Source organism: Scophthalmus maximus, chromosome 8 (genome assembly GCF_022379125.1).
Source record: "Scophthalmus maximus strain ysfricsl-2021 chromosome 8, ASM2237912v1, whole genome shotgun sequence".
NCBI classification, from domain to species: Eukaryota; Metazoa; Chordata; class Actinopteri; order Pleuronectiformes; family Scophthalmidae; genus Scophthalmus; species Scophthalmus maximus.
Window position 1 is genome coordinate 12,114,611 of NC_061522.1, and position 22,686 is coordinate 12,137,296.

The 22,686-nt window shown below is 42.5% G+C and overlaps 2 protein-coding genes across 2 annotated transcripts; both read right to left on the minus strand.

Moving 5' to 3' along the window:
- Positions 1 to 342: 342 nt before the first annotated feature.
- Positions 343 to 14,177, minus strand: stim2a (tromal interaction molecule 2a). Its single transcript, XM_035636976.2, has 12 exons — positions 13,323 to 14,177; positions 10,550 to 10,680; positions 9,349 to 9,460; positions 9,083 to 9,194; positions 8,483 to 8,598; positions 7,961 to 8,135; positions 7,701 to 7,878; positions 7,389 to 7,550; positions 7,116 to 7,216; positions 6,778 to 7,031; positions 5,342 to 5,534; positions 343 to 5,230 (listed from the first exon to the last, which is right to left on the minus strand). Exons 1-12 carry the CDS (start codon positions 13,444 to 13,446, stop codon positions 3,757 to 3,759), a joined length of 3,132 nt encoding a protein of 1,043 aa, XP_035492869.2. The 5' UTR covers positions 13,447 to 14,177; the 3' UTR covers positions 343 to 3,756.
- Positions 14,178 to 15,800: 1,623 nt separating this feature from the next.
- On the minus strand, positions 15,801 to 22,209 carry rbpja (recombination signal binding protein for immunoglobulin kappa J region a). The gene is made up of 11 exons (XM_035636979.2): positions 22,094 to 22,209; positions 21,358 to 21,396; positions 21,150 to 21,245; positions 20,895 to 21,060; positions 20,441 to 20,615; positions 20,092 to 20,229; positions 19,824 to 19,936; positions 19,052 to 19,192; positions 18,110 to 18,265; positions 17,856 to 17,959; positions 15,801 to 17,772 (listed from the first exon to the last, which is right to left on the minus strand). Exons 1-11 carry the CDS (start codon positions 22,111 to 22,113, stop codon positions 17,430 to 17,432), a joined length of 1,491 nt encoding a protein of 496 aa, XP_035492872.1. The 5' UTR covers positions 22,114 to 22,209; the 3' UTR covers positions 15,801 to 17,429.
- Between the last annotated feature and the right edge of the window lie 477 nt (positions 22,210 to 22,686).

The window sequence follows — 22,686 nt, forward strand, 5'->3', positions numbered from 1 at the left end:
GAATTGCAAACGTGGAGATTTATCTTCTCGTATATTACCACGTGAAATTGGAAAAACTGGGGAATTGGGGAGAGGTTGTGATCTCTCAGCATCATTTGAGACACTTCTGACCTCTAGTGGAGAGGATAAGTATAAAACTAAAAGAAAAAGAACAAAACAACAACAGCGCCATCTGTAGGTCTTTGACTGTAATGAATGTGACCAGCATGTCCACAGTTTTTACAGTCATCTTCACCAATCAATGCATCATCAAACTGTTGTTTTTTTCCAACTTTCATGTGAAATTAAAGTGATGTTCTCAAACATGTATACAATTAAAGTGAATAACAACATACTCAGAAACCATTTTGAGGTGATTTATTGAAAGCAAAGTAATTGACTCCAAAGAATCTCACTGTCAAGCAAATTTGTCTGGGTCGACGATGACTATTCATATCACAGATGGTGTCCTCGTGGGGTTAAGAAAGAGTATGTGTCAATGTGGCAGCAGACCAACCTGAGAATGACACATTCTTTTTTTTACATTGTGCAATATTATGTTAATACAATACCTTGGCTGTCTTAATCAGATCAAAACAAGATCTATTTATTTTCAATTCTCACACTGAACAATGTATACTACAATGCAATACATCTGTGACTGTGTCATAACAATAAGAATATATGCTTCTATTATTATAATGAATACAAATCGCATCATACATTTGAAAAATAGTAGCAGTAGTATTACCTTCGAACATTAATAGTAAAATGACTGCATTTACGTAGCATTTATATATCACAGTTGTTAGAAGTAATTCCTCTCAATCAGAATTAAACAGACCAAGTTGCCGATCACGGATTTTGTTAACTATTTATGAGACCGTCTTTTCATTTTCATAGTTGTGTAAAACAGCACTTGTGCCACAGTCAAGTCTCTCAAAGTAGTGCAGTTGTTTGTCAGGACGAAGACGTTTGAATAACATGAGTTGTGTTACGGGCTCAGGATGGAGAAACACACCGGCAGCCTGACACTCGACAGGAAAAGTAATGTGACACCACACAACATGAAATAAGTTTAAAATGAAAAGCTTCCTATTCAGATCCAGAGTTCAACTTCGCATTTCTCCTTTTTTTCTGGTTAGAAATCGTGTCCTGTGGTTCGGGTCTTCTGCTAAACCGACTGAGTAATTTAACTTATGAGGCTGATAATCAGACTGAAAACAAAAAAAATACACATATGCATAAAAAGATTAGAATCAGTACAGTATCACTGTATTTTGTCAGTCATCCATGGCCTAGCATCAGAAAATTTTAGTGATACTGATAAACCTTAATAGCAATTAATACTACCGTTTTACACACAACATAACTACTATATCTATACTTGAATTGTATTATGAAGATCTCTAATTATGTTACTATTATGACGTTTTTATACATAAAAACTGTATCTTAATAAAAAAAAACTGTCCAAAGTAATAAAAGCCTTTCCTAATTAGTATACAGCGTAATTTCAGTTTATTTCAAAAGCATAACATTACGTGGGAAATTATGATTCAGATCATTAAATAATTATTATTTAATAATATTATTAAATATTTATTTTTTTTCTATGGAAAATGCAAGCACACTAACAAAACATTACCATAACCTGGGCCTCTGAAATGTCCTGGTGCTTATAAATCTACAATTATAAATGGAAGCTATTCTGATGCAAGCAAATGAACAGTCTCTGAACTGTAGGTGAGATATATTGTTGACATTTCCCTTACATGGGGTCATTCATAATATTTTACATGAATAAAACTGTTGCTGGCAAATCAGTGGAAAGAACGGAGGTGTCTGTTCTATTCAAGGAGTCTAATAAAATAGTAATTTCTACAGTTAAAAAACAAACAAAAACATTGCTCATCAAAGTTTCCTTGTGACTGAGCATGAAGGTTCTGTTTTTCAACTGATAATCTATCAGGAATATTGACAATCTCTAAACTGCAATACAACATTTCACATTTCTTTCACAAAGTATTTAAATAATTTAAAGACTGGCAATATTTAGGTTGTTTTTATCTTTACAAGAGTGCACAACATTACCTAATTTCACCTTGTTTATTTCCTCAATCATCAGTTGTTATTTGATCAGAAAATAACAGAACTATAAATCATATTTTTATACCAATATACAGCAGAATATAGCAGATATCCTCATCTAAGACAAGGGGAAACATTTGTATTCATATATTCCTGGTACTTGACACTATTAATGTAAGACAAAAAATCATATTCCAATACTCCATAAACATATTCCAATAACCAATTCTTAATCAATTAAAAGCTAAAAGAATTTATAATTAATTGTTTTTATTAAATAGTCATCATAGGCTGCTATGCCTGTAAACGGTAAAATAAACATGAATAAACATAAACAATTTTAGCATTCAAATATGCATTTAAATTCACTCATGAAAAAAGAAAACACCTTTAGTATTTTCACATTTAGTGAAAGTGTTGAGAATTTAGCATATCCAGGATGAACAATTTACAATGAAAACTGGGTGACACCTCAGATACACAGGATCAGGACTGATCATTTTTTTAAGGGTCAGTATTAGCTATGTTAAGCTAAAATTAAATTCACAAATATGTAGGCTGGTGTGTACACCAATTGTCAAAAATGTCCCACTGGAATTAATTAAAAAAAACACTCCCAGCATACTGGTACCAAGGTAGCAGCAAGTGAATTGTAGTACACACAAATAAAAAAAACAGCAACCAGCAGTTTCAGTTATGAGAGCATGTGATTCAGAGAACAATGTAATACAATTATTACTTTCTATTTCAGAGATTTGGCTCTTTGAAGGGAGCCAGATCTGATGGTTCTATTCCTCTCTTAGATCCAGCTCATCCTTCTTTTTTCTTTTGTATTTGGCTTGGGCACGACAACAGGGCCTGCCCCATAACCCTGAAAAGGAATGACTGTCTCTATGACTTAGTGACTTACTGGCTGGCTCGTTGACCAGTCACAAGCAGGTTCCGTTTTTGAAACTTGGTTTCAAATCCTATGAAGATCAAGCAACAATAAAATGAAGGACCAAAAAAAGCTTTTCTGGCCCTTCCACTTAATTCCCTTTTATTAATTTGATGTGTACAGTGAGCAGCTCAAATCAAGATCAAGGGGGAACACTGTTATCGAGACCTCCCTAATGTTAACCAAATTTCTCTCATACCAGAATGCTTTAATTCTAGTGCAGTAAACATCTTCATTGAAGGTTAAAACTGAAATCAAGCATTGCCTCTGTTATACAGAAGAGCAGCAGCTGTTTAAACATTGCTTAATCGTTGAGCCATTGGCAAAGCATGAACAAAAAAATCACACATCTACAATAATATATGGTGTCAACCATATATGTGTGTAAGACTTAATTAAAGTAATCATCTTCAAATACAAAGTTAGTTATGCAAAAACGTGTTGCTAAGTGTCTTATTGATCTCCTTATATGCAACTGATGTATGTGACGAAATGTTCCCTCATCTACACACAGGCAGCATTTGACATACTGTACGTGTACATGATTCTCTGTGTCACAAAATTCAGAGAATGGAAACCTCAATATTATTTGTTTCTCTAAATTCACATTGATAATCCAGACACCTCTGACTTTGTCCAGCTTTAAGTAAGATTGTGCTCTATTAAAGTGCTACCTGATATCTTCAAATGGTTTCTGAAACTCCATTTTCTGATTCAATAAAATAAAGAAAACGTTTTTCAACTGATTGTCAGAGTTTTTGAAGACCACTTGGAGGCTTCTCTGGAGTGGACTCATTTTTCTTTTTAAAAAGATTTTTAAGCTTCAGGGATTTCCTGCTCTTTTCTCTATCCTTGTTCTTCTGCTCTCTAGCCTCAGGAGGGGACGTGAGGGAGGGAATGGCAACCCTTGGTGGTGGCAGAGGGGGCTCCACCTCTGCTGGCGGCCTGCTCTGAGGTAGGTTAGGTGTTGAGGAGTTGCAGGCCTTCTCAAGGATTCCATCGTACACAAGCTGACTCAGTGGGCCAACGGGGAAAAGGTCGGATGATGTCCACGGCACCTGGGAGGTTACCATAAGGTCTGGCTGTCCAAATCGACCTGGGGATGAATTTGATTCCGAGGCTCCAAACTCCTCCTTCAGTGCTGCTTGTTTAGGCATTTCTGCTGGAACATCGACCGTATCCCAGATTTTTCCTGTGGGATTGTCCATGGAACTGTCATCTCTTGGCATTCTGGGTATTCTCCTCCTGAGCGAACCAGCGGATGACTCAAGTTCATCTCTCAGCATCCTCCTGTTTGCTGATGGCTCTAAACCAAATTCTTGCCTCTCTGTTGAAGGTGAGGTATCCATAAGTGCATCAAATGTATCTCTGGGTAGCATCTTTAAGGAAGCAGTATCTGTACTATGCTCCATCTCATCTCTAGAGATCCTTCGTGGTGCTCTAGTGGTCTCAACCATTTTGTCCATTGCTAGTGCCCTCACTGAGGAATCAAGCTGGCATTCTCCTTTATTCCGTGTTAGTTTTCTAGAACCTGTGTCTAGGGAAATACCCATGGAATCTCTTGTTATTCTTCTGGACACTGAGTCAGACCGATGCTCAGCATCGTCTCGTCCTATCTTCCTTGAGGTACTGTCAAATGAAGCTTCCATCATATCTCTAGATATCTTCCTTGGTGCCTGTTGATCTGTTGATACTTCTAATTCATGCCAAAGAATCTTCCTCACGTCCAGTGGTAAATCACTTACTTCTCTGTATATATTCCTTGAGGAGGTGTCCATCAAATCCCCCATCATATCTCTCTCTAATTTCCTGGATGGAAATTCTGCATCCAACTCACAAGAAAGCCCCTTTCTAACTGTGACATCCATGGGAACTTCCATCCAGTCCCCAGATATTTTCCTTGATGTAGGCTCTATAAAAGACTCGTCTTTAGACATCTTCAAATAATGGGTTTCCAAAGAGGTATCCAGCAATTTGTCTTTTGTCATCTTCCTGCAGGCAACATCTAAAGAAACATCAAGCTCTTCTGTGGACATTTTGTGAAGTGGAACAACAGCTTCTACTTCTTTACTCAAAGGATTTGCAATGGAGGGTTCCGGAGGTTGCTCAGTTTCATCATGATAGAGCTTTTGAGTGGAAGCATCAACAGTTGGACTATGGAACATTTTGCTGAGAGGAGGTGAAGTCATATACTCTGTGTCTGAGAAGAGCTCTTGGGAGTCTCTATTAGTGAGAGAAAAGAATGGGAGAATAAGGAGAGGACGAAACAGAACAGATTCATTTAAATCATTAAAAACAAAGTGGCCACTAAAGATTGTGGGTGAGGAGACTCACTGTTTCTTTAGAGTTTTCAGGAGAAAGTTTTCTTCCTCATCAAAGCAAGAGTAAGGGGCCCGGATGGGGATGAGAAGGTCAGGGTCAGAAGAGATCATGGCAGACGACGGCTGAGTAACGACACCAGAACGACGTGGCCGACATATGGTGGATCCCTGTGTTCGAGGAGAACGCTTCAGTGGTGGAACTGGAACTGGAGGACAGCCAAAAGTGTTATTACTCCAGTTTTCCATGGCTCAGATCATAGAAAACAACAAAATATGTTACCATAATTACACAGACGACACAGAAACTTATTTAACAATACCACCTGGGGACTACGGTCCAATACAAGCAGTAAGTCATATGCAGTGAGGAAATCAATGACTGGAAGCACCAACATTTTCTTCAAATAAAGAAAGAAAAAAACGAAATTGTTGTTGATGGAGCCAAGGAAGAACGTTTAAAGTTAGCACCCAGCTTCAGACAGTAATATAGCCCCATTAAAACAATTACGAAGTCAGCCTACTATGACCTAAAGAATATATCAAGGATTAAAGGACTTATGTCTCAGCCAGATTTTGAAAAACTTGTCCATGCATTCATCTTCAGCAGACTCGACTACTGCAACAGTGTCCTCACAGGTCCCTCTCAAAAGTCAATCAGACAGCTGCAGTAAATTCAGAATGCTGCTGCTCGAGTCCTCACTAAGACCAAAAGAGTAGGTCATATTACTCCAGTCCTCAGCTCTGTACACTGGCTTCCTGTTTGTCAAAGTCAGAACTAAACATGGAGGGGCAGCGTTCAGTTTCTATAGTCCACATATCTGGAACAAACTCCCACAAAACTGCAACTCTCAATTCATCTTAAACCAAGACTGAAGACTTCTGTTTTTCCACTGCCTTTCAGTAAATAAACTATTAATACATTTCTTGTACGGCACTGCAACTTTTATTCCCTGTCCTATTCTTCTTTAGCATGTTTTTATTTTCTCTTTTTATTGATTGTATTTTAATGTCATTTTATATGTTTTTCTTCCCGATGCGTTTCGGGTTTTATGTAAAGCACTTTGAATTGCCTTGTTGTAGAAATGTGCTATACAAATAACTTGCCTTGCCTTGCCTCCAGACAGACAGCGGTGTAATGAAATAATTACTTTATACACCTAGTTTTCAATTTTACAGTTCTGGTGACACAGCAAAATGAATCTGCATGACTTTTTTATATGTGTTTCTAAAAGCCTTGCTGGGCTGGTTGGTAGTTGGTGAGCAAACCACTAACATGCTAGTCAGTGGTAAATGTGCTCATGCTATTCAATCGCAATCAGTGAATGGTTTGATCAAAGTGGAAAAATTACTCATGTCGCCTTCCGTGGCTCTAACAGTCAGATGATTGAACACCTTGTGGACACTCATAGAGGTCCAAATAGACAAAACTTCATAAATCCTGTCACTCACCTGGCATCTGTGGTAAGATAGGAGGAGGGGATTCTTCTAACAGATCCTCTATGGATCCATGCACGGAGCTATGGCACGAACAAGATTGCTGGGGCACTCTGGGCAGCGCCAGGGCAATGGAGTCTGAGTAGAGCTTTGCAGTGAGGTTTGCGAGACCAGAGTTCCTGATCAGAGGGAAGCCGCAGAGGCGCTCAATCTGCTGCCAGCGATGGAGGCGCTCCCGCAGGCAGGCCGTTACTTCAGACAAGGCATTCCTTGAGGAGATACAAAGATGTTTTTTTCATAATACATATTTGCTGGAACAGGTGCACATCAGGACAGGTCATTGTGTGACTCACTTTGCTTGCAGGATCTTGTGGTCGACCTGGTCTAGAGAGGAGCTGTGGGCAACATGCAGAGTCCCCAGAACAGAACTCCTCTTCTTCTTAATCTTCTCTGCCTGCAATGAAGTATAGGCATGAGATGAATCATTCAGTACAGATGAGATCTGTATCCAGAGTAAATCACTCCAAATGTTTCTCCATTGTCACGAAAGATACCAAAACAATGGAGGGGTATAAGATGCTGCTCAGTATTTCCCATGTATTTAGAATATTTTTTTCATGCATTACCTCTTCCTTGGCCGTAGCTAGTTGTTGTACTGCACTCTGCTTCTTGACATTGTAGTACTGGACCTCCACCTCATGTGTCAGCTGGAGCCACTGCTGGAGAACCTCTGAGGAAGTCCAGCTTGCCTGCATGTCCTTCTCCACCTGCTTCAGTGCCCCACGGACCTGAAGGCCGTCAGTCAAATGTTAGACTTCAAAGATTGGTGAAAAGCCCTAACCCTTTTGTTCGCGTAGTAAAACTACAGCAAAGTTAAGCCACTTGGTGCCGCAAATGTGTTGTTTCCGCTGGGTGCATGAAGGGTGCGTGGTGCCCACCTGTACCAGCTCTTCCTCTGCATACCGCAGGCGGCTGAGTTCTGTGACTGCTCCCTGCCTCAGCTCATGCAAACGATGAGCCTCCCACTGAGCTCCCATGATCTCGTCCCTCATCTTCACCTCCAGGTTCTGCTTCTCCTCCGCAACGTTACGCTTCTCTTCCTGGGCTCGCATTAGCCTGAGAAAGTGAAAATGTTATACATGCAATTATTCAACAAGACAACGCCATTTAAATGATGCACACCTTCCTGAATACTCACTGTTCCTGTAGATCTATGAGGCTCTGTTCAGCTGTCTGAAGACTTTCCAAATCTTTCATCATCTTGGAGATGTGAACTTTACTGGCTTTGTTCTGGGCCGTGGCAAACCAGCAGCCTCCAACTCCCATCACCACTGACACAATTAGCAGCAGGTCCTTCATGTAATTATGAGGACCTGTGGTTTAGTGGGAACATGTTTGTTAATGCTGGTATGTATCACAAATGAATCATAAATGATGAGATAACTGGTTATATAGGGTGACACAAATGACACAAAGCAACATGCAGTAAGCCAAAAACACAGAATAATACCTTGCACATTTCCCCCTGACAAAAACGATTTAGCCCTTTAAATCCCCTGCACACCAACCGACACTTCACTTAGTATTCCAGGTGAGACTTTTCCTCCACATTGCATGTGTACAGTGGGAATATAATAATAATAACATTACCGTGACTCTGTTTGTAGAATAAAATAAAAGGAGAAATAAGAGTAAGGCGAGCGTTAGGTCTTGTTCTTACGTGTAGGCGACCCAAACAGCACCACGTCCAGAGCTTTGATGTTGAGCTTCTGTTTGTCCCTCTGGTCCTGGACCCTCAGCTGGACACTCAGGAAAGAGGGCTCATTAGCTGCAATCCTGTGCACAGATTGAGTTTAGATTAGATTAGATTCAACTCTATTGTCATTGCACAGAGTACAAGTACTGAGACAAGGAAATGCAGTTCGTATCTAACCAGGAGTGCAGAGTAACATGTATAGTAAAATAGAATATGAATAGGATATGTGCCGTATGAACATTGTTGACAGGTATTGGCAGTATGAATACACTAAGGGAGTTGAATAAAGAATGGTATAAAGAGTATAGTAAATACGCTATGGACAGATATGTACAATATAGACAGTGGTAATGATATGAATATATTATAGGTGAGGTATGTCCAGTAATATAAGTGAGTCCAGTAAGATGCAGTCACTGAGATAATGATGACGCGACACAGGGTACATATTGACTCTGTTGGTATGGCTCTCGACAACTGATTTGTTTTCACAGTGACTTAATTTGACAACAGCATAAGGAGAGTCGGTCTTCGGCTGACAATGTCCCCACTGGCTATTCTCACCTGGGGAGAGTGTTTCCGTTGACCTTAAAGTCTTTGAAGTTTCTCTCATACTGTGGCAACTCAACAAACTCCTTCAGCCAGCGAAGCACCTCATCTTGAGTCCAGTTATGGACTGAAAAATGAGACGAAGGAAAGAAGACAAAGACAAAAGTCAGACAAAGTAGGCACCTGCAGAGTCTCTCTGTCGCTCTGTCTCTCACACACACACACACACACACACACACACACACACACACACGCACACACACACACACACACGCACACACCTTCAGATGACTTCCAGCCCCTCCAGAGCTCCTCAATGGTGATGTGTTGATCTTCTCTGTGCAGGTTGCTGTGTTTGTTGGTCTGCTGCTGCTTCATGTCTTCAATGATGAACTGCAAACACAGAGGCACACAGGGGTTAAACACTTTTTTCCGATATAACTTTGAGGAGCAAGGTTGTGGGTTGACCAGCTCACCAAAAAAGTGTTTTATGTCCTTGGATTTCAGTCTATAGAAAAGGGTGTTTTGTGACTGGAAACTTTCGAGCGGACACAGAAGCATGAGTGTGTATCGCGGACTCCAGTGATTGCGTGTACGCGGTTGCGTGAGTTAGTGCTGTCTTGGAATGTGTCCTTGGCTGTAAACCGAGGCTTCATATGATGGCTACAGGAATCTTGGGGCTGTGTTCTGATGATCCCAGGCCCCTTCCCCTGATGTTTCTATGGCAACCGCAACCTGAGCCCCTGGATACTGTATCCGTGCACAGCGTTCTGGAAGGCAAATGCATTCTAGAATTCTGGGTTTACTACCAATACAAGTAGACTGTCTGAACAAAACACCTTTCTGCTATGAATATTATTTACTCAGAAATATTAAAGTAAACACCAAAAATACACAGATTACACAGATTGAAAACGTGCCTTTACACTCAGACAGAGGCACATGCAGTGTCTCTGTCATATATATATATATAAATATATATAAATATATATAAATATATATATATATATATATATATATATATATATATATATATATAGTTGTTGGGTTTTTTGGTTTGATTTTAAAATTTGACCCCAAAAAATCCCACAATTAACAAATTCAAATAAATGAAATCGAATAAATGTTTGTTTTTTTCTTCTGTGTTCAAGGATTTTTGTGACAAAGAATAGAAGGAGCTCAAGTCAGGAACATTAAGAGGGGTTATTTCCTATTAAGTTTGACTATGAAGGTCACTAGCGTTGCAGTATTCTCTTAGTCCAGACAAATTTTGTCACTGAGCCAAAAGCAAAAGTTATACTGTTGCTATCCTTGAAGCAGCCTCTGACTCTACCGCCCGCCAGGACACCTGTTGTGGCACTCTGCTTTACCCCGCCTGCCACTTGCATGCAAGAACATGCACGCATTGGAATTAAGAATAATCAAAGAAAAAAATTGCGTGAACATTAATGGGGTAAACATTTGATGAAGAGCGAGTTGTACCTCCACACTCTCCTCCACCTCAATTCCTCCGTCCTGGTCATCATCCATCACATGATGTATGCTCTGCAGGGCCTCCAGGCTGTAGCGATCTGCCTCGCTCATACACGGCGGAGACACCACCATGCAGGGGTCTACATGTGTGAGGGAGGCAGTTTTATGAACATTTTATAAATCATTATCTCACTCAACACATCCAAGGAGTACCGCGCATTTATTTATCCAAGGAGCTCAACTGCAGCTCAACTCAGTTACAGCACTGATCTGCAGATCACTGTCTTTTCTGCTGGCTCTTCTGTGAACCGAGCCTTTTAGAGCAGATTCGAGGAAAGATGTGCGAGTGTGATTCTTTTTGGCTCACACAGGGAATGCACAATGTATAATTTCAATTGTGTGGGAGCAACCCAGACTGCAAATTTGCTTTCTAATTGCACTGTACATTAGAAAATTCAAATTGTAACACTTAATTGAAAAATTGTTTAAAGTCAGTTGCCATGTTTTTTCTCCCAAAAAACAGGTCTGGCGAGCAATGATTTAATCTGTGTTTATCAAAAGGAAATTTACAGGGCTTTTACGTATGTCAATAAAGCTGTAAATGCAACCATTTCTTTTGACATAAGGAATATGCGCAATAAATCAACTGCATAATCAGTACAATCCATTGACTTTCAAAATCCCTTCATGAGCTACTAATTGGACTGTGAGGTGAAATTGTTCTGTCAACTGCTGTTTCCAAGGACAAGAACGATGCGACACATCGCACTGGGCCTGTGTGTTCATCAGTAAACCAACACATTTTTCCACCATTATCAAAAAGAGTTTAAACGCTCATGTGCTTCTCATAGCTAGTCTTATTCATTATAGTTATTTATGTATAGAATTTATAACAGGAGGTAAATACCAGGGACCCAATAGACTGAGAAGTTTTGTCAGTCAAATTACTATTTGTTCCAGTAACCATAATGTGCACTAAAGCAACTACTAAAGCAAACACACATCTAATGGCAAGCACAGTAGACTTATAGACAAACACTGTGTTAAAGCTGCATTTTTGTTGAAAAAAGAAAAAAAACTCCAGCACATTACAAGACATTGTGTGCTGAATGTAATCGGTCACATGGTGATGGGGATTATCTGGAACATCTAGAGATCATGGCCAAATCACAACTGTTGTAATTAGGCTTTACATTGTACACTGTGTTCCAGGATTAAGTATAATACAGGGACACTAATGTACGGGAAGATGACACACAGCATTCTGTCATTGGTCAGTCTTGTGAGTCAGAGCCCATTTTTGTCTCTGTGACTGAGCTGAAGGGACTGGGGGGGGTCAAAGGTCGGCCAGTTAAACCCACCATGATAGCCCACCCCAGTAACACTAGCTCCTCACCCACAACGTAAGGAAAAATTAATCTATGAATAAAAATGACTTGTGTAAACTGTTATTTCTCAAAGTTCTGTCGTTTATAGTTTGTTTTTCTCCTCCAATAATATTGGAAATAATCTCAGAAGCAGGAGGATGTTTACATGGAGAAAAACCTCTTGCAACTAGCCAATGTTCAATCAAACACAGCACCTGGCTGTAGGAGTATGCTGGTGAAAGATTATCCTGCAACAACTGATCACCATACTATGAACATCAGGCGTGCCTGAGAGGAGAGAACAACACAAACATTGACCTGTACAGTAGAAGTATCGTTTCTTTGTTTGTTGCATGCATTGGCTGCATTGACACACATGGAATGTTTTTTAACATGATCATGGCAGTAAATAGCTAAACTGTTAACGATCGGCTGTCTCACTCATACTTGTCGGTATCCTGGAAAAAAAGAACTCCCTTTGAGAGTAGATATCCATGTTCGTCTGCTCATCCCCACAACCAGGAGATGTGTAACACCAGTGTACAGAGCAGACAGGGATCCCCTGACTTTTGTTGATGATCCTTCTCTCAACAGTGAGGCCTCTTATCGAAAAATATCTGTGGTGTTTGCACAGGTCCTTTCGAACAGTTATGGGGGAGGGACCTCCTCATACTACCTGAGCTTAACCCTCTGTCCACAGGTGAGCTGAAGCTGCTGTGCTGCCTCCAAGAGTGTACACATGCCGTTGTGTCCTTGGGCGAGACACTTAACCCTAACTTGCCTCTGACGGCTCTTCCGACAGTGCATGGATGAGTATGAATGTGATAGAAAAATGCGTGGTAAACAGCAGCGCTGTATGAATGTGTGTGAATGGGTGAATGGGACTTTCCTGTAAAGCGCTTTGAGTGGTCTATATGACTAGAAAAGCGCTATATAAATACAGTCCATTTACCAAGAGTGGGATAACTAGATTCACGTCTTGGGGACAGACCTTTAGAAATCCCTTGACAAAGTCTCAGAAGATTTAGTAAACAAGAAAGGATTCATAGAATGACCAAAAACAAAAACAAAAAGTACTCAAACTGTTTTCTATGAGCTGCCCATGGAATAATAGAGCTTTAAAATGAGTCTTCCAGGATCATCGAAATGGACTGAACTGACTGAACAACACGTGTAGTCAAGGGAACGTTCAAAGGCCTGTCAAAGGTCGTGTATCCGCTAAAATAACACTTTTAAAAAAAGATATATTAGAATGCAAAACAGATTAAGTCAGAAGGCAAAACAGACACATGACATTCACTGTCCTTCTCAGGGGTGAGCTGTGCAGAACGATGCCGCCTGATGCCCTGCCTGCGACAATGGCAGGAGCATTAAGAGGAGTGTTGGTGCTCGGTGCAGCAGGCAGGGGGACTCACCCGAGGGGTCGAAGCCCGCGGCCCCGCTGTGGAGGCTGACGCCCTGGAGGTCCCCGGCGCCCTGCGCCGCCACGAAGATCGCCGCGGGCAACACGAGGAGCAGCAGAGGGGACAGGGGCAGCATTTCACACCGAGTCTCGGAATGGCTTTTCTTTCGTCCAGACTCGAGAAGCTCCCCGAAAGCTCCCCAAAAAAAGAGATGGAGAAAAAAACTCTACACGGCCCCCGTGACGCACGGGTGTCAGTCTGCGAGACGAGCCGAGCGATCTGTGTGGCTATTATGGGTGCTGCCAAGGAACGAGATGTGACACCGACGATTCGCTTGAGAAATAGACAAGTGTGCAGCCTGAAATGTACAAAGAGTTTCGAAATACTTTGTGATAGCGATGTGCCGAGTGATCCAAACACGCGAACGGCCGTGCGTAAAAGTTCTCCAAAAGTGGAGTAATCCGGAGAAAGGAGCAGAGCGCAAAAGACAGATTCTGCTGTGATCAATCAAAACTAGGGTCTATCAAAAAATAAATAAATAAATCAGAATAAATGACCCTGAGACTGGACCATCCTTAACAACACACACGGTGACAGCAGCAAGCGCAGCCAACTCCAGGACTGGTAAGGGAGCAGTCAACCCCCTCCACACCCTTCTTTTTTTTCTTTTTTTAGGTCAGCTGGTGTTTGAATTGTAAAGCAAAAACATAAGTTTATAATCCTTTTCAGGTCGAATACACCTTCTCTATTCCTCGAGTCCAGTTACGAGCCTGTTCTGTGTCGGCTCCTCACAAACCAGATAACCGTGTAGGCGTATAGTCCACTTCTCTGTTCTCTCTTCTGTCAGCCTGTTCCCCACAGAGACGTGAGGGACTCTCTCTCTCTCTCTCTGTGTGTGTGTGTGTGTGTGTGTGTGTGTGTGTGTGTGTGTGTGTGTGTGTGTGTGTGTGTGTGTGTGTGTGTGTGTGTGTGTGTGTCAACAGGGCAACAGGCCCCCCAACACTTTATTATGTTTCCAAAACCACTCTCCAACCCAAATACCTATATTAAGGTCAAACATTGACTAGAGTGACAGTCCATCGACCTCACTGTGCAGACCATTTGTTATAGAACTGAATAGCTGCTTATATGAATAGGACTGAGGGGTATAGAGGATCTATTAGACCCACTATGGGTGAAGTATTGCTTGAGATCAAGACCACCATACCAGGAATAGCATGTCATATGTCTTGACTCGGCTGTCTGGGTCTGACAGATGTATCCTTGTTCACAGATCCTCAGGTGATGTGGACGGACTCAGCAAATGCCAGTTTGGGTTTCTAATGATGTCTACGTCGGCTTGTGACGGCAATTTCTGTGACACACTTGTACAGATACAATTGAGACGCGCACAGTTGACCTCATTCAAGTAAACGCGTTGGTAGAAAACGACAAGAGTGTGAGGGACAAACAGCTAGACATACAAACAGACACACACACACACACACACACACAGACACATAAGAGTAACAAAGTGTCGAGTTACAGTCCACAAATACTGCTCCCTGTTTAAAAATAGTGAGGCAGATCTGACTCCCACCCTGTAGAGCATGTGCAAGTGGCAAGTGTCCATTAAGGCCTCAGCAGGACCTGTGAGTGTGCAGTATTTTGTGCGTTTGTTATCATTGTTCAGTTCTGGAGCTCCTGCTCTGCTCTGTGATGGGACAGAAAAAGAGGGATGGGAGTGACACAAGGGCATACAGCCCGCAAAAGAAGGTTTAAAAAAAGAAAAGCTGATCAAATGCTCTTAAAAGCCAAATTCAGTTCAACGAAAACACGAAAACACACACACACACACACACCAGACCTGAGCGATGGAGGGATGCTGGCAGGTAAAAGAGCACGGAGAAACAAAAAAGAAAGGGTATGAGAGCATAGACATTTACTTCCGGAACACGAGATCAATGTAAATGCTCATACAGCTTCCAGTCCAATGAGGTCGTTTTAGCATATTCACACCCGGCCTTTACTGAGTCTGATGGCAGATCACAGTCACAAAAACAAGATACTGTAGGTTGCGGATTCCACTAAGTGACCGAAAATTCCGTAAGTTGAAAAAAGCAAAGGCTTGATAATGTCTGCAAACGACAAAGTCATTCATCTCTGCAGAACCGGGCAGGTGATGTAATAGTGAAACGTGCACAAACCTGCTGTAACAGAATTTCCAAAAGATGATGTTGATCTCTCACCTGCAGTATGTTCACCCCGTCAACACATCTGGTACTGAGAGCACGGAAAGAACAGGAAGGAGAACGGACAAAAAGGCTTCTCAGACTGGGCTCGATGGCGCCACAGAGACGTGTCGCTAGATTGGTATGTCAATGCATATCTAAACAACAATAAATCTACTATTATTCACGCTGAAAGCACAGATGCATATGAAGAACTTCAGTGACTGACATGATTGTCATGAAAACTTCCAATTGGCAATAAGCTGGCCAAGCTACCACGTTTACTAACCACCTTACTTTTAATGTCAATCTTTACACCTGATATACAGTATGATACAAAAATTGTTAGAAATCAGGAGTCACATTTTTTTTTGCACAAGACAGGAACTGTAGTGGTTTTTAAGGCAAGATAAACTGTCATTCCCGACTAGCTTAGTAAATCAGTTCAGTGTTCAAGTTACTCAACAAGGTAGGTAGAGAATCCGAGCGTGTACAAACCATCTCCCGTCGCAAAAGACCCGAAGCACAAGCACAGCTGATTGTACGTAGTCGGATGTCATGTTTGAAAAAAACTTGATTAAATTTGGTTCAGTCCCAACGAGAACTGCAAGGGTTGGACCGCAAGTTCCTCGTCAGAGACGGTGTTAAAGCTCTTCTTTCGACACACAAGCACAACCTCAAAAGACCTCTCGAATTTAAGATAGAATCAAAAAGTCACATTAAATATTTGATCTTTACACAGTTTAACATCCTTTCTTTTTCCAATGATTTTTCCCCTCTGAAAATATGTCGATCAGACTACCAGATTCTTTCAAATGTAGAAAATTAGTTTAGATGCGACTTGAATCACACTAGTACAAAAACAGCTTGCTGATTGGAAAACGTAGACCTTGGTTTCAAGGAACACACTGATAGTGTAATATATTATCAAATGCATTCACGACACTCATCCAAATGGCCATCTTTGATATAAAGAGTTGCAAGAGACCGATCTGCGAGATCGAAGATCTTAAAGGCAGCTGAGACAATAACTGCGGCCAGATATTCATATGTCGTCATTCTCAAAAGTGCCTACTTCAAAACACAGTCTGATCCTTTGACTTTCATTTTCATACACCGACAATAATTACGTAAGTATACATTTGGGTATGTGGTTCCAAATGACACCAGTGGACATTAAAAAAAGAGGTGAGGTGAAAAGTATTAGCGACTCACTAAAAGCCATTTCCACCCTTACCACTCCGTTGAGGCAAAACTCAAACTGGAGCCGAAAACATATGTCAAACTCTATTTGGTAACAGACGTCGAATTACTATGCGATATCATACAAATGTCATGATGTACCTTAGCAAAAGCTTATAAAATATAATATGAATAAAATAATATAATAATATTTCTTGGTCCGTAAAAACTATGTTACAACAAAATGTGTCCCTTGCACGCAACAGAAAAATCACCAAGCTCTTCAGTAAAAAACAAAACAAAAACATCACCTGCGCTGTAAGAAAGCTCAGTGAGAAGAGCTCTCGAACCCACCGGCGTATGAAAGCAAAAACGGTTCTTTTTTAAAATCGGGTTGTTGTGAGAGTCACATGGCAGATTCATCTCTGTTCAGGGTGAAGATCTGGGATATTATCAGTTCGCCTCCAGTTGGGGCTCATGACATGTCCACAACAAGCCACCAGATGGAGCTAATGAGTCAGTGATCAGTCCCAGTCTGTGAACTTGTCTTCTTTTCCTCCCAACTCTCTCTCGCATTCCTCGTGATTCCTCAGTTGCTCTTTCGTGAAGATCCTCTAGGTTTCTTCTTCATTACATGTCCGTGAGCCTCTTTGGAAAAGTACACGCGCACATTTTTCTCTCTCATTCATCGCACACATGCAGAACAACACGAACATTTTCAGTATTACTATGACAGCAGCGACATGGTTGAAGCTCCTGAGGATATCCCTGAGTCACTGCTGTGGTAAGCCCCGTGGCCGTCCCCGAGCCCACCAAGTGAAGATGATGGTGAAGATGAGGAGGCCGGTGATGACGAAGACGTGCTATGTGAGCGGAGGATGGCCCCGGCGGCGCTGCAGTGCGGCCGTGGCCCCGGCTCAGGGGTGTAAGTGAAGGTGAGGGCAGTGGCGTAGATGATTCCATCGTTGCGAACCAGTGTGACGGGGACCTGCACCGGCTGTCTCACCCAGCGCCAGCCCTCCCTGAAGGCAGAAATGTCCGGCACCACACACAGAACGCTCTCTCCACATCTTGCGGGGCAGACAAACGAGACGCGGTTTGAGTATTTTGAACTATTACACACTCGTGTGCCCTCACAAATGTACACACTCACCTGTACATGGTGTCAGCCTCCACGTCTCCGAACCACACTCTGAGCTTAGGGGTGAAGTTCTGTCCTGTCAGCTCCAGCATCGCCACATCTCCCCCACCATTTAACTTTACAGAGTCAAAAAAAAAGAAGGTTTTATGCCTTACAAGCTGAGTAAACACTTAAAAAGGAAGTAGTTGGTGGACCTGAAAGGCGCTTGTGTATTCTGATAAAAAGCACGGCAAGCACATTTTCAACAGAAAAGGCCGTGCACGTACCTGCAGAGTTTCCACCACAGGAACAGGTGTGACCGGTGTGGGGACGGGACCCATGCCCTCATAAAAGGTGTACTCGGCCTTGTCAGTGCTAATAATAGTCCAGGAAGCCCCATCGTTGATAATATCTTTGTTTGTCTCTTTGGAGCATGCTGTGGCCTGGAAAAACAAAAACAAAACCCAAAAAACCCAAATAAATACATTTAAATTCCCACTTCACTTCTAATGAGGAAGAAAACCCCATTTGTGCAAACTACCCGAGAGATTCTCTTCTCTTGCCCTGCAGTTCTCAATAAAACAACACACATCTGCTGTGAGGAACGCTCTTGGTGGACATACTAACATTCTGTATGCTATAGGCAGAAATAGAAGCACAACTCCAGCCTTGATTACATTTTTTGGAAAAAGCCACTGACAGAAAACATCACGTTGTTAACGCACTACTAACTTATACATTTTGACTCACAAATAACAATATTAACACATTTTTAACAAAAACTTTTTTTCATTAAACAAAACAATCTAAAAATCCAGATCATAATCTTCCTGCCTTTGCATGTGTAAAATCACGCGTGTGGGCGTTTGTGTAGAATCTTTACAGGCACCGCTGGTTAGAGAAGTAAAAATAAAATCCCTTTCCTCAACAACATTGGACGACTCAAACTTGTGTCAGCGTGAAACACTTGAATTATCAGTCAAACAAAAAAATGAACAACTGCTGCAAAGTGTCAGGTTATTTGATTAAAAGGTGTTTGTTTGCATAAAATAATCTGTGATTACCATGGTGTATTTGGGCAAAATAAGAATGTGATTACACTTCTAACAGCAGGCAGAAGCATCTGCGTCATAAACCAATTGATATTTGAATTATGTGTAAATTTGGAATGACCTTTGGCAAACATGGTGCCAAACAGAATTGAAAATAAAATAACTATAAAGACACACCTGGAACTGGATGATCCTCTCCTGTGAGAGGCAGAGATACATCCTGTCTGTATCTTTCAGGTAGAAGGCACACTTGTGGAGCTGGGACACGGGGTCATCTGCATCCATTAAGGCCGTCTGCTTGTCTACTTTGCGAATGACCTGAGGCATCGAGGCACGCACGCGCGCACACACACACACGCACGCACACGCACACACACACGCACGCACACACACGCGCACACAAGCACGCACACACACACACACACACACACGCACGCACGCACACACACGCACGCACACACCATAGATGCACAAAAAAAACATTGTATACTCAATATGTGTGCAAAACATTTGGAAACATTGCAGTTTCACTACTAGTCAAGTTTTCAAACACATCCATTTTTTCTGAAATGTACAATGTTCCTGTCCAGTTTATCCATAAGCAGCCCCGTGGAGTTTAAGTCTGGAGACTGTGCTGCTCTACCTTCGTGTGAAGCCACTGTCGGATTCTTTTCTTCTGATGTTTTAGGGCATTATCTTACTGTAGGGTGAGGTTTTCATTTGTTACTTGACTTTTTATCACTTTTTTATTTATTTAATTTTACATTGGGCAGTTAACCATTTACCCATATATTTCTTGACTTGATCTGCTTCCATCGCAATAAAAAATGGAAAATGTGGGTGTTCTAAAACTCTTCACTAACAATACTGTATACATACATCCCTACATAAAGTATAAATTGAAAAAAACTACAACAACACAGGCTATTTGACATTAACACATGCATACCAGTCTGGGCAGGGCCATGCCAGAAACAGAACAGACCAACTTGACCGTCTGGCCATAATGGATGTAGCCATCTCTCACAGCAAACTCCTCCCCTTCAGACTCCTCATCGTCCACTTAACAGATGACAGAAGGACAATTAAGACTTAAATAAGTGCTCCTGGCGAGTGTGAATGATCATGCAGATCATAAGAGAAACCAGGGAAATGAGCACAAATAAAAATTATAGATATATATATAGAAATATATAGACAGACAAAGTGCGACTCACAGAGGTGGATGTAGAAGGCGCCCCACTGTTGGGAGCTGGCATAAAAGTTTCCGCCCTCCACATGAAGATACCTGGTGCTTACCGTCTGGGAACGGAGGCGGTTAAACAATGCCACCTTTGTCCCTGAAGCGATACACACTGGATGACAAAAAGAGAGGAAGAGTGAGTGACAGAGAAAAGAGATGAAAGATAATATAAATTTTCTTCGGGCTAATGGAAAATCCAAAATCTTTTTCACGTCAAAATTAAATGTCGTGTTTGTAGTGAAACCACGCAGTTTACGTGAGTTAAAGAAAGAAGGATGATAATATGTGTGTGTGTGTGTGCATTGACACGGCTTGCAACTCACAATCTGCATTTTTCAGGGACTGTTTCTTCTTGGAGGGCTTAGAGATGACCTTGATCCTCTTACTGAGGAAGACACCTATGTTGGCGCTGTTTCCATACAACATCTTCACAGACAGCATGAAGTGTTTCCTTTTGTCTGAGTCGCTGATGTACAGTGTCTTCGCTGTGCAGAAGTGCTAATGCAGGGGAAACATACAGGTTAGAGGGTTTTGTGTGAGCACTGTTTCCTCTGATTCTTAGCACAAATTCGTCAAAGGCATCGGTGCAATTAGGAAAAGAAATCGGCTGCAGTGTGAACATAGTACAGAGTGTTTTCGAGTGACAAACAAGTGGATACAAAGCCGCTGAGTGTTTCATGCTATGGTTACTTTGCTTTGTTTATCAGTAGTGTAGCGGATCATCCCAAGAAGGAGGCACAACGGACAGTCCTTCAGTCACCATACATGCCCACACACCTTCCCCTCCAGATTGAGCTGCTGCATCTCCTGCTCACTGTTGCCGATGCCGATGAACGCACACGGCTGGGCCTCCTGCTCCGTGCAGCCCTCCTTCTCCATGCTCTCCAGCTTCTTCTGCCAGCCGCTGCCCATCAGATACACACAGGGCGGAGGGCAGAAAAACCTAAAATCGACAAAGAGACAAGAAATGACCAGACGCATCCATTTTTGAACGGCGCTCCTCCATTACACCCCAGGCGGTCCCACACAAACCTTTTCTCATTGCCGTATGACTTCTGGGCCACCTTGGCGTGAAGTATGAGCACCGTCTGATCGTCTTTCTCCTTCAGGTAGGTCCTCATAGCCTCCCTGACAGAGGGGGGAGAACACACTTTTACCACAGCACAGTGTCGATTGTCCCAGCGCCTGCATCAACTTTCAAACTGTTTCCTTTGAGTTTCTCTGCACGGTCTCCCTCTACCTTGTCAAGCGCTGAGGCTGATGTCGCTCACCGAACTTCCTGCAAAACCAAACACACACACACACACACACACACACACACAGAGAAGGTGTTTACAGGTGAGAGGAGCACAGTGTCAATGACATGTGTACCTGCAGGTGTCATTGTGCTTTCACTGTGTAATGAGAACTCATGTGATCGACCTGAAGACCACGGACTAACATGTGGAAATGGATGATTGACAGTTGGAAACAAAGTGATTTGTTTGAGAGGGCCAAGGAGCGACGACACTGCCATCTGATCGCTGCGTCCCCGACTTGCTTCACTGTGATGAGGAGCGCTCATGTGAACTGCCACATTCGCGCTGATCCACAGTCTTTGAACGCAGCAGCGGCGAGTGTGTCTGCTCTCGACTTACTGAGTGAAGTTACTCGGCGGTCGAGACGAGATGCAGAAGCGTCGACTGTCCCCAAGAAAAGTTTCCGAACGAGTTTTGGGGGGGGGGGGGGGGGGGGGGGGGGGGTGATTTCAATATCGCGCGACAGCTCGAACACACGGCGGAGAAAAGCAGGCGACGCTGCGAAGAATAGTTCTTCTTTTTTTTTTTTTTTGCACGAGTGGCCCCACGTCGAGCTCCGAGCGGGGGCCGCCTCACCCGGGGCGCCGTCCCCCGGACACGATACACACCACGTGAAGAGATACTACTTTTTTTTTTTTTTTTGTCAAACAGCATTATGCCATGAATTCGACCACTTACCCCGTAACAACGGGCGCCATCTTCCGAATAACTCACCCCCCCTCCGCCAAAAAAAAAAAAAAGTCCAACAATCGCGAGATCCCTCCCACAGCCCCCCCTCTCTCCCCCCCTCTCTCTCTCTCTCCCCCCCTCTCTCCCACAGCCAACGGCACAACAGAACAGACTGGAAGGAAAAAGAGAGAGAGAGAGAGAGAGAGAGAGAGAGAGAGAGAGAGAGAGAGAGAGAGAGGTGTGACGGGGCAAAGGGGTGAGAAGAGGGGGAGGAGGGAGGGAGGGGGGGAGGACAGACGCCAAAACAACAGGCGTGGGAAAGTTACCAGGTCGCGCGAGAACGGAAAAACTCTCACAATTGACATGAATGAAGGCGGAGCTATAGTCTCGCGAGATTTGGAGGCGCCCTGACAAACTTGCCTCTTTTTTTCCCCTTTCTTTTTTTTTCTTCTTCTCACAAGGCAGCCTCACTGTAACTCGATTCCCACGCCTTATTGAGCAATAAAGCAAACTGCACCTCGCTACACTCTCCAGACAGCGCAGGTCGAAGGTAATTAAGTATCAACACGAACTGTACCACCGGGTTACATCGAGACATACAC